A 12,493-nucleotide genomic window follows, 5' to 3' on the forward strand; every position below is an offset into this window, starting at 1 on the left:
AACACTTTGCATGCCCAAAGTGCTATGTGTACAGGAAGAGAAATACTTTCCCCTTTTTATGATTAGTCATGCTGAGGTAAAGCATAGGAAGGGACAACTTCTTTAGCAGAGTGGGATTAAGCACTACTGGGATTTACAGACGATTGAGGAAAACGTCTCTTTTCCATCAAAGCTGGCTGTGGTCTTTGAGCTAATTGGATTTAAATGTTTTTAACTGCATTTTTTGTACTGCAATTATTTAATGTTAATACTTCTTATAATGTTGCTTTTAACTGTTTTCTGTAAGGGCCTCTACAGTGAAAAGGCAGCAACTAAACATGAGTCAGTAAAATAGACTAGCCATGTTAATTGCATGGAAGCACAAATTTACCATACATTTCCTATTCAAAAGGGGGGAAAAACACAGAAGTGAGAATAAATTCCCATTATCTTGGAAATGACAGTTTTGAGAACTCGGCTGTTGATCTCCCAAAGTTCTACTGCACCTTATTTCTGAATGAGAGTTTGATTTTTTAAAAAATTAAAATGAAATTGATCAGAAAGCTTAATAACAGTGCAATGCATGCCTATGCAGAAGTAAGCCCTACAGAGTTCAGCTAGGCTTGCTCCATGGTAAGTGCACACAGGATTGCAGCCTAAATGTTGGTGTTTTCCCTCCCCCTGAAAGAAAAGATAAAACAGCTTTACAAAAGTAGATTTGTTCAAATTAGAAAATTTGAACAAATCTACCTCTGTAAAGCTGCGCTGGCAGATCTATCACCAAAATTCTCCTCTTCACACCCCAATTAAACCTACTGGGCAGGGGAACAACCCACAGGGAAACAGTAGAGTGAGGCAGCAGATGCTGGGTTATGGGGCTAGTGGCATCAACTCTCTCACTTGCCATTCCTTCCAAGACCCTGTTCATTCCACTCTGTTGCAGGACACGTGGTCTGCCTGGTGCCCTCAGGTCTGGTGGACAATGCTGATCCATCAACTGCGAGCCCTACTGACTTTGTACATTAAATAGGAAGGAGCCATCTTGTCCTTTGCTTCAGGCAGCAAAATGTCTAGGGCTGGCTCCTGGAAAGCAGCCACCAGCTTAAATACCCCCCCACCTATGGATCCTCTCCTGCATGTACTCTGAATCTGAAGATATGCTGAAGTAACATCTATTTCAGGACAGCAGGGTTTTAAACAGAGTGTCCAGGTGAAAAAAGACAGAACTCCTTTATACAAAAACTCCTGTTTTACACAACCATTAAACAGGGTACTTCAGCAGGTAAAATTCCCTCTTCTACACTACAAAGTTCATTTTTTTCACCTGGTTTTAAACTTTTTTTCAAAGTAAGAAAACCAACATTTATAGTGCTCAGAATGATGAACTAAAATTCATGTTTATGCATTTGTTTGTTTATTTTTAAATTAAGACGGCAATACAAACTTTACATTATTATTTTCCAGCAAAGCATACTGAGGACTAAGAAGTTAGGAAAGAAGCCTAAGGGGATTAAGAGTGTTAATTAACTGCCATACAGATAAGTTCATTATATTGCTGCTTAATAAAAAGCTGCCAGGTGTTAATAGGAGTGGAGACTAATTTATACAGTTCCATTCTGCATCAGGTCCCACTTCCATCTTTGAAGCAGTATTTTAGCATCTTCCCTTTCTACTTGGATGGGTGCCTGAAAGCATGGCTAGTTAGTATCTGGCCTGCTCATGCAGTCATGCCTATCTCAGGATCTTCCAAAGAATTTCAATTGTTTTTTACTCTTATGGAGATCAGAACAAATGACTGGCTATCATGTTTCCTTGAAAACTGTCTCATAATTTCTTAGCTCTGGAGCATGTTGTGTGCTTAGGAGAAGGAACATTCCAATGTTGCAGGCCACAACTGTGAGCAAATCTAGCTCAGTGCCTAAAACCTTTGAACTCATACAATAGTTGCACCACTCTTTTCAGCAAAGATCCCAAGATGACTTTACCTTGACAGGTCCTTTCGTTGATCAGCAGCTTATATCCTTTCTTACAACTGCATTCAAAACTCCCCACTGTGTTCCTGCAGATGTGGTCACAGCCACCATTGTTCAACCTACATTCATCAATATCTGCAGTAGGGAGGGGGAAAACACAAGGCAAAACATGCTTAACTAAGGGAATTAGTTAAGAAATTATGACAGTTGAATGCATACCCACTCAACGAAGAAATGGAATTGGTGGGTGGTACTCCTGGGTTCAAAACACAGGTGACATTAACACGAAGCTAAACTGTGGCTTAGCATGAATGTGTAGGACCTCAGGAAGGGAACTATAGCAGTTTTGCTCCTCCTGGGTCCTTTTAGCTCAGCGTGGCATAACAGCTAAACCAAAATTTGGTTTAGCATGCCGTTTGAACCAGAGCTTCTGATTAAGCTCTCTCCTCCTTCCCCCATATGCTGTCATCAAGGTTTGTTCTAGGCCAGTGGTTCCCAATTAGGGGTCTGGGGACCCCTGGGAATCCACGGAATGCACCCATGGGATTTGTGGCCCCATCCCTTGCCTTCCCTCCAACTATTTCCTTGTCATTTTTGCATGGTAATACCACATATTTTATGGTCTGTTTTAGCAGTGTGCAATTTTTCAATATACTGTATTGGCCAAAATCAGTTTTGAAATCACATCACGATAACAATTTTGACTTGGCAATATATCACTCCTCGCGCGAGGGAGAACAGAGCAGCTAATTTCAAGGCACCACCAATATCGCACAATGATCTTAGCTGATAACACTGCTGATATGAGCTGCCTTCCCTCACGCTGACGGAGAATGGGGCAGCTGATCACCCTTCACTTCCAGGCACCGTGGTACTACCTTCCCCTGGCACTGAGGTGGAGCAGCTTTTCTCAGTAGCAGAAAAGCAGCGGCAGCCACAGTGGACATGCAGCTTTGCTGGCTGCCCCACTGACAGCAGCTTGATGCACCCCCCATCCCCTCCCACTCAGCCCATGTGGTGGAGGGGACTCCGCTTCCTCTCCTCCTTGCACCCACCCACCCATCCACTCCTTCTGATCTGCTTGGCTTTTGAAAAATAGGGAGCCTTCAGTAATAACCACAAGCCCTGATTTGAACAAACATGCTAAGCCAAACCTTGGCTTAGCTGCGCACTGAGCCAAAAGGAACCAGTTCAAGCAGGGACTTAGATGTGCAATTAAGTTCTGTCTAGAATGTGGCATCCATTGCCACTTTCAGGGTGGGGGGTGGGGGAAGCAGAACAGCACCGGAAAGGTGAGAGAGATGAACTTCAAAGGGGGCTATGTGAAGCTGCTTATAGTAAGAAGAATGTAGCCCACCATGTAGGTATAGTAAGTGACATTTCAAGTGTAGCCACCTTCCTCAGAGGCAGTTGCTCAAAATACATCCTTGTGCACAAGTTCTGTTGCCTAAGTTGATGTTGGTCATGCACACAGTGCGCAGGCTACCCAGAGCATTGTTCTGAAGCAGAAGAATTATGTTAAAGATGAGCAGAAAGCCACCAGTTGTTGAGAAGGGACAGATATATGGCTAAGACGGTAGGTTCACAACAACCAATGACTGGACAGTAGCAATGGTGGGCTGCTGCCACTCACAAGATCCTTTGTTGGTTGTGCTACTGCTGTTTATTGGGAGGTAGAGGAGCAATGCAGCAGTAAGGTCAGTGTAGTGCAAACACACTAGCAGAGTCAATCCAATGCTCTTGCAAGTGGGTCTGCACTGCACTGACCACACTGCCACCTCACCCTCTACTTCTTGGTAAGCAGCAATGGTGTGATCAACTGGAGGTTAAGTGAGCAGTACTGCCCCAGCAGGCTGTCTGCTACTGTATCTGAATGAGAAGTTGAGCAGGACAATCTTATGGGAAAGAGAGAATCTAAGATGGAGGAACTGTCATATCAAACACCTTGGTAGGTTCACACCAGCAGAAAAAAAAGGTGTGTTCCCCCTGATCTGGTGTTTTTCTTCACTTGCCTGGCCCATTGAGCTGGAAAGTAAGTACAGTCCCATGACTAGCACACTTGACACACCACCACCAACCTGGCAATTCCTGGAATGTGTTGGAGGAATGAGAGACCTTTGAATTAGCTGGATCCAAAGCCTCTTCTGCTGAGTTCCCAACATGCCATTGCTACTATCGGAGCACAAACAGCAAAGCAGCAAGGGCCAGTGGGGTTTCTGTGCCCACAACAGGGAGGCTTGTATAACCAGACCCCCTTATCTGCTCATTGGCCTCCCTCTCCATAGGCAGAGGAAAAGATCTGCTGTATCCTATGATCCCTGCAACACCCCCTTAGGATTGTGCCCTAAGTGGAGAGGGGTGGGGAAGTGGCAGTGGCTTAGCCTTATTAGCTCCCTGCACATGAAGGCTAAGACCAATCTTAGGTCCAAAATCACAATAATCACTGTCTGGATGCAATGATTAACTAGCTCTGAGCACTCAAATAATGAACAGGAGGGATTGCAAATAACTATATTGGAAGATGAAATAGTTTTCAAAGAACTATTTTGAAAATAAACGTAGACTAGAAAAAAACTTTACAATTTGGCTGTTTTGCAAAAATCAACATTTCTCTCTCCCACATCCACCCCCCCCTCTCTCTCACACACGATTCCCTAAATTCTCAAATAGCTTCTGCTACCTGTTAAGATATATTTTTACTTACAAGCCAGAAAATTTATTGCTAGGAAATGGTCTGTAAAATAGAATGAACCAAGGCTGATGAATCCCAGAAAGAAAGTTCAAGCAAACCTCATCTGAGGCTGCTCCCTTGTGTCTCCCCCATCCCATCAGTTCTAGCAGGAACTATGAAGTCGGAGCTTTTTATTATTATCATTATTGTTGTTGTTGTTGTTATTGTGAGTGAAGTGAACTAGCAGTAAAACAGCTCCAAACTGTAATAAAATCCCAGACACAGGGGATATGGCTCTGGGTTATTATGCTTTCCTGGAACTCTAGCATCTTGGAGGCGGTGAGCTCTGAAAAATAATAATGAAGCAAATGGGGTCTGGAATCAGTAAGGCGGTTAGACAGCTTTCAGCAGAAGGGCTCCCCCCCCCTTTTAACTAAGGTCACGTTCCCTGGAGCTGCCAGAGACAGAACACAGACGCCCTCCATTTGTGGAGTCTCACCTTTTTCTCTGCAAGCCTTTCCAGATGATAAAAAAGCCTACACGCTTCTCTCACTCGTATTCATGCTAATGCCAGTCCAGCAGCAATAGCGTGATACCATGTCCTCATGTAATTAACCAAGGGGGAGGGAAGCCATGTGTGTGTATGCATGTACATATGTATCTGTGGGAGATATAGTTTTAACTCTGGAAGGCCCTGTCTCCAAAATGCCAACAGTCCATGGATGAACATTGCTGTGATGGGAAGGAGGGTGCGGGGAGGGAGGCAGCATAAGGCCAGGAGAGTTGTATAGCAGGTTGACGCTCAGCTTCAAAAGTAACAAAAAAATAAATTGATCCCCTTTTTAAATGGCACTGGCATCTTGGGGAGTTGTGTTGCTTGGAGCCATGGGCACTATTCAAACTCAGGAGACAGGAATGATATTTCACTCAACACTCCCAGTTGCAAAAAGAAACCATAGCTGAGAAGTAGGGGCAGAAACAGAATTTTCTTAGCAAAAAATCAGCAGAGTTTTGAGTGCTGGGTAAATGTGAAATCCCCACAACAGAAATGCTACCTTGTGTTGAAAATGTCCCATTCAACAAATAAGTAACAACTGCACTTGCATGTGGTGGGTATGCAGAGGAAGAGGAGAGAATCTTTTGAGAAAGTCCTCGGGGCTGTAGCTTAGCAGCAAAGCACACGTTTTACATGCAGAAGGTTGCAGGTTCAATCCCTTGTATCTCCAAACAGGGCTGAAAAAAACTCCTGTCTGAAACTCTGGAGTTCAAGCACCAGTCAGTGTAGACCAATGGTCTGATGTGATACAAGGCAGTTTTCTGTTTCCTATTTCTTTGTCAAGAAATAATGAAAAGGTTGGCAGGCTTTTGAAATAATGACGCTTGGTAGAGCTGTGAAGAGGGAATAAAGCTAGAACATGGAGGTTTCACTACCTTGGGCTGCTCACCAGACCCATTCCTACACTTGGAAAACCAGGTCAAACAATGGCTAAGACAGTTGTCACCAGCAGCCTCTGGTGAAAATGCTGCAATCATCTCTTAGATTTGGATCAACAGTTTTAATTAATGTCACAATAAATTTTAAGGACAGAGTTACTATGAAACTCAGTTGATGAGGATACCATTGACGGCTCTGGGGAGGCAACAGCTAAATGAGGCAGTTCATGGAAAGGGGCACTGGGAGACGTCCCATAAGTATAGTGCCCCATCTAGGTAAAATTTGACTTTCCAACTTGTAAATTGAAGAAGGAACTCTACAAGGCCCAGTCCTGTTCTGTGGAACATGTTCTCCCATACACTGGATATACATTTGGCTGCCATTTACCTTTGCATGTTTTTCTATCAGGCTGAAGCATGAATCCCATTGGGCAGCTGCAGTGCACGCCAGTGGCTGCATCATGGCACTTGCTGTCACAGCCTCCATTGTTGACAGCACACGTTTCTGAAAGAAGATAAACCAACAACGGAGAACACTTTTAAAGTATGTGTAAATACTTCAAAACTTCAGCAACAGTTCCTGAACACTATACGAGTGTTGACAGGATAGATATGAATTTTTTATAAAGTTTCTGGGTGATATTCTGTCTTCTTGTTGTTATTATTATTTATTAAATTTGTACACTGCCCTTCATCCAAAGATCCAAGGGCAGTTCACACAAAAAATACAAAATGGGAATATTGAGGCAAATGATTTCCCATGAACTGTGCTAGACTGAGGTATACAAAATATTCCACTTCTGCTTATGAATGGAAATGAAACATCAAACTTTCAAAAAGAAAAAGAAAGAAAGCAGAGTGTCCAATATTATCCTGTCAGATATTCTGTTTCACAGAAATTCATTTTGTCAGCCAAAGACACTGCAAAAAATAGTTCAGGGCACTCCTGTCATAGTGTGTACATGGCAGAAAAGTTAAAAAGGGAATAATTGGTTTTCCACCCCCACCGCCCATCATTTCCAACAGCCATGTGAGAAAAAGGAGAACAAGCAGACACAAGGAACTGCCATTTCCACATGCTACTGCTCTCACCAGAAAGCCTGGGCTGCTCTTCCCCACTCCCCACTCAGAACCGACTGAGATGGAGCAGGAGAACCATCTGCTCTGAATGGTGGAGTAAAGAGAAGCCAGTTAGGCTCCAGAAAGCCAAACTCCCCATAAGATCAACACATTTCTGCTGCAGACACCTCAGGGAAGTAGGGAAACCAGGCTATTTCTCAAGGGTCCAACAAGGCCTGTTTTTAGACCCATCTGCTTCGATGTCAGTTAGTTGATATGAGAACCTGGTAACATAAGTTTGCTTGATTTCATCTTCCTTTCCCACCCTTTCTTCTTTTTATGTTGTAACGTTTTGGATTATAGTAATTGGTAGCTATGTATTGATATTGATATGTAAGCCTTTTGGGATCCTTTCTGGCTGAAGAGTGGGATACAAATGCTATGTATGAATGAATAAATACATAAATACATACCAGAAGCAGACAGCGTGGTGGGACTCTGCTTCTCACCTGACTTCTGGTCGGTTGTGTGGCTGGCAGTTCACAGAAGGTGGAGAGGGAGGTGGTGGAGAGGTTAGCACAGTGCAAACACACCAGCAGGAACATGGACTGGCTCTGCTGGTGCATTTGCACTATGCCAAACTCTTCACCACTTCTCCCTCTTCCTCCCCACAAGCAGATGTTGTGACCAATCAGAAGTTAGGTGACTGGGGCCACCCTACTATGCCACCCACTGCTGTTACATATATAATCTGCCTTTGCGTACATGAACAATAGCAGCATTGGCTGGGCTTTTACTTTAATTGAATTCTTCTAACCAACTCAGATGCTTGCTACTCAGGATGGGGAAGTATTTAACACACATCATTTACATCTTGACAAAATGTGCTTGCAAATCAATCTTCATTTGTTGTTCTTGCCACAAAGTACATTGCATAGAAATGGAGTAGCTTGTTAATGAAGATTCATATTTGAAATTATTAGTGACTACAGTATGTGTCTTGGGCTCTAAGGAATGTAATCTGTTTTGGGTATTAGTGAGCAAAGAAATTGGAATGCTTTCCGTCTAAAAGTGACCCATGCCTATGAAACTAAAATACTATAAACATACTTAGTTTATGTAATGTAACCCATCAAAGCAAATGTTGTACTTTAACTCTTGTAGTTTCAGGGCTGGGCCTAAGCAAAGCAAGTCATTGAAGTTTTTATTTCCTCTTAAATATACTTTGTGAAAAGCATCCATGAAGTCTAGGCCTTTGGTATGCAAAAGGGCTAGTTATGGTTTGTTATGAGGCCGATAGAAAAGGCAAACAATATGTTCCAAAGGCAGCAAGAGTTCATGTTCAGGGTACCAGTGGTTACATAAGACTTTATTTTAGGGCAACATGTAATCTCTTATTCCAGAACAAGGAAGTTCAGAACAGAACGTTGTGGGTGGCCCTCATTAAGAACACTCCAGTTTCATAGAAAAGCTCCTACGTGTCCCTCTTAACATATTTAACCAGCAATTTGCTTACATACTGAAGTGAAAAAATCATAGTCTCCATACAATTATTAGGTAATGTCACAACTATTGATAAGGTGTGTAGTTATGGAGGGCTGGTAGCTAAGACAATAGCATTTTTCTTACAATATAATACAATATATACAATATAATAACTAGACTATTATATAATGGTCTGAGCTGATCTTCCAACTAGGAAGAAAGGTGTGTTGAATTCTGATCATACTTTTTGAACACCCCCGCCCCCCCCCCCGCCAACTGGGCACATCTTTGCACTAGCATTTTATATCAGTTTCATTTACAATTTCTACAACTGCTACACATTTTAGGGCGCAATCCACCTCAATTAAATTTAATGGGAGCTTTAGGAGAAATGTGTCACACATTTCATTTGCACCAGTATTTTGCTAGGCATTCTGCAGGGCATAAAAGTGAAGCATGTTGCTAATTACATTTCTCCCTAAACATTCCATCACTGAAGCTGCCTCTCTCTCCCTGTCACCCTGTGACAACTCCTCCTTTCCACTCCAAGCTTATGTAGTCTAGGTGGCTTGATCTTAATAAAACAAAGAAAACAAGCAAGCCCCAAAATTTACTAATCAGCGTTTTGACGGATTATATTAGTTGCACATTCTCTTATCCAGAGTAGCCAATGTGGTGCCCTTCCGATGGACTGGACTACAGCCCCTTTTAGCTCCAGCCAACATGGCCAGTGGTCAGAGCAGGTGAAAGTTGGAGTCTGCAATATCTGAGGGTGAGACATTGGCTCTTCTGCTCCACCCTGTAGGACAATTTTTGGGGGACACACCTCAGCACCATTAGTGCACAGTAAACTTGGTTTTTTTCTGCATGTACAAATCCACAAATACGATTCCGAGACTGATTAATTCCACTAATATAGCACACATTGATCAGTCATTTGGTTTCAGACTAAGCAATGTAGGTGGTTACATTCCCACTGCAAGTGTGCACCTATTATAACATGCAACCTGAAATATTCAGACCAGACCGGCATAATATTTATCATTATCATCACTGTCATGATCGTCATCTTCTCTCTTTCCAAACAGCCTAACGTTTTATTCTTTAAATTTATATCCCACTCTTAGATTTACATCCATTTGCCATCTTAAACTTTGGACGGGGTGTACCCTTAGCTGATTATATCAATAGCAGACCCATAGTAATCATTATCATATGAGGCAGATCCACAGGCACCAATGCACAGATGGAACATTTTTTGTGTAAGAACGCAGTGGCCTTAAAGCAGACAGAATTTTAAAAGGTCATCAACATCCTGCAGTGCTCAGAACTTGGGGAAAATAACTAAGATCTTTTCTGGGCCACTGAGCCATAAGCACTAATGAGGTGTTTAACTATATTCTCGTATGCCAAGTTAGTATGTAGCTATTACATAATTAGCTATGCAATGACTGCTATACAATTAAGCTGTTAAAATGTTTAGACATTTTTAAACCCATCAACAATGAATTTTTATTTTGCCTTTTATTGTCCTAGCATAGTTTTACATGATCCTTCTGTAAATCTTTACAGTCTGTATTGAATTTAATCGCCTTGAGGCATTTTGTATTATTTGCATATGTCATCTGTTCATATTAATGAATATCTTATGCAGCACATTAAAAAACAGCAAATCACGCTGTTAACCTCTCTCTATTAGGAAATGGACTAATAAGCCATGTAGGAAAAGAAAATGTTGCAAATCAATAAAGACAGGCAACATGGCTCATGGAGAGAGGAAACATGATAAATCAGATGTATGATGAAATGGACTGTTATTTACAAAAGCGTACACATCACAGTGACCAGTTAGCCTCTAAGATACAACAGCATTTTCCCATCTTCATGCTGCTACTGTGGCCACTGTTGTGCCCTCCAAATATTGTTGGACTAGTAACTCCGTCCAGCCCCAACCAGCACGGCCAATTGTCAAGAGATGTTGGGAGGTGCAGTCCAACAACATCTGAAAAGCACCATAGTGGAGGAGACCAATTTACTGTACTTTCTCTTCCAAAATTAAGAGACAGCAGATTGAGTGATATTTTCTATTCTTCCTAAGTGACTATGGGGAACATGGCTCTCCAGATATAAGAGAATCAACATGATTCACAAAACCACAAAGAGCATGCACACATGCATTTGGAAAAGCAAGACTACCTTGCTTCTGGAGCCCTACACAGCAGATACACCAGGCCATAGCACAACTGGCTAACAAACGGAAAAGTTCCATACGTCTTAAGTCAGCATCCCAGACATCTCTTGTCTCTGCTTTGTGCTGTCCTGCCAAATCAGTAATTACAGTTCTTAATGAAGTAGAAGACCTATGTCTTGGTTGCACCACTTCAGAGGCTGTAGGTGGGAGCTCACATAGTAAAATGCTGCCCCACAGAGGGGAAAACATAGAAAATACTTCTACATATTAAAATCTAGTGTGTCAAGGAAAAGTCTAGGTTTTAATCCTTCTCCCTGAAACCTTGAACTGTCTTTGTTTTTTTTTGTGGTATGGAGGAGCATCATGTAACTTCTTCCTGCAGTGAGAATCAATTCTAACTTTAATCAGGATCTTCAGGGGCAGCATCCCTTTCCAGTGTTTAGTATTTCTCTAGCACAGGAACTGAATGGCAAAGGATCTCCAGTGGGGTAAGATTGTAAACCTTTTGCCAATGTTAAGATCAGGTGAAGAATGCTGACTGCCATCAGTATACAGAAAGAAGAGTTTGAAGAAGAGTTTGGATTTGATATCCCACTTTATCACTACCCGAAGGAGTCTCAAAGTGGCTAACATTCTCCTTTCCCTTCCTCCCCCACAACAAACACTCTGTGAGGTGAGTGGGGCTGAGAGACTTCAGAGAAGTGTGACTAGCCCAAGGTCACCCAGCAGCTGCATGTGGAGGAGCGGAGATGCGAACCCAGTTCACCAGATTACGAGTCTACCGCTCTTAACCACTATACCACACTGGCTCTTTCACTGAGAAGTGATGCCTTCCAGGATGGAACAGGGGGGTTGTTTAACAAGAGTCAACCAGACATCTCCAAGCTGAAAACAAATGTTTCTACAGTCGGAGCAGAACTGTTGAGCAAAACATGTGAGCTGCTAAGACAAGGAAACATGTGACATAGATGAGTGTACAACAGCCAGGGCCAGCCTTACTCCGAAGTACCACAAAGCTGACGCCTTGGTCTGCAATCTCCAGGCCAGAGTACAGGTGTGGGGTAATGTTGACTTTAGTTATGGTGCAAAAATGTTTGATGGGTAATTGATATGTGTAATGAAGCCCCAAACAGTGGGAAGCAATTTTGTTCAGCTGAGCAGCAAGGTGGGACGAAGGAGGAAAGGGGGAAATTTCACCCTTTCCTCATCAGCTATTTCCCCCCTCAAAACTGTAAGTAGCCTCCCTAGCATCACCCACCAAATTGTTTCAGAAGCATTATTACATTCAAAGCATATTCCCCACAAGCATATTCAGCATGTCGGTGGGCTGCTATATTGATACCATTATGACAAACAAACAAAAGCATATTCCCCATGGAGGAAATGCAGAGTCTTTGATTTGATTTAAATAGACAGTGGGTGGTCCAAGTAGAATACTGGGGGATGGTTGGGGAGTAATCAAGTTTTAGCACTCAAAAAACAAAAAACAGACAGACAGAGAGACAGACAGACAGACAGGAAAAGAAGAAAGCTTATTACTAGTGCTGTGAAAAATGTGAGGATGATGCCAGGACCATACAAAAATTATTATCACTTAGTAATAGGAATCCTTCATTTCAAGCATGGGACAAGCAAAACAACTGAGAATTACAACAATTTGAGACACAGACTGCACATATCTGGTGCAAAACATCTAGCATC

The 12,493-nt window shown here is 42.4% G+C and overlaps 1 protein-coding gene across 6 annotated transcripts in view; it reads right to left on the reverse strand.

Moving 5' to 3' along the window:
• The window catches only part of SCUBE3 (signal peptide, CUB domain and EGF like domain containing 3), a 109,166-nt gene that overhangs the window by 25,053 nt on the left and 71,620 nt on the right, over positions 1-12,493 (reverse strand). For all 6 annotated transcript variants that reach the window (XM_079980857.1, XM_079980854.1, XM_079980856.1 and 3 more), the window contains 2 exons: positions 6,446-6,562; positions 1,965-2,087 (listed from right to left, as the gene is read on the reverse strand). In XM_079980857.1, coding sequence (XP_079836983.1) covers positions 1,965-2,087; positions 6,446-6,562 — 240 coding nt within the window. The remainder of the gene's footprint in view (positions 1-1,964; positions 2,088-6,445; positions 6,563-12,493) is intronic.

This window comes from Podarcis cretensis (genome assembly GCF_951804945.1).
Source record: "Podarcis cretensis genome assembly, chromosome: 6".
Lineage (NCBI taxonomy): Eukaryota > Metazoa > Chordata > Lepidosauria > Squamata > Lacertidae > Podarcis > Podarcis cretensis.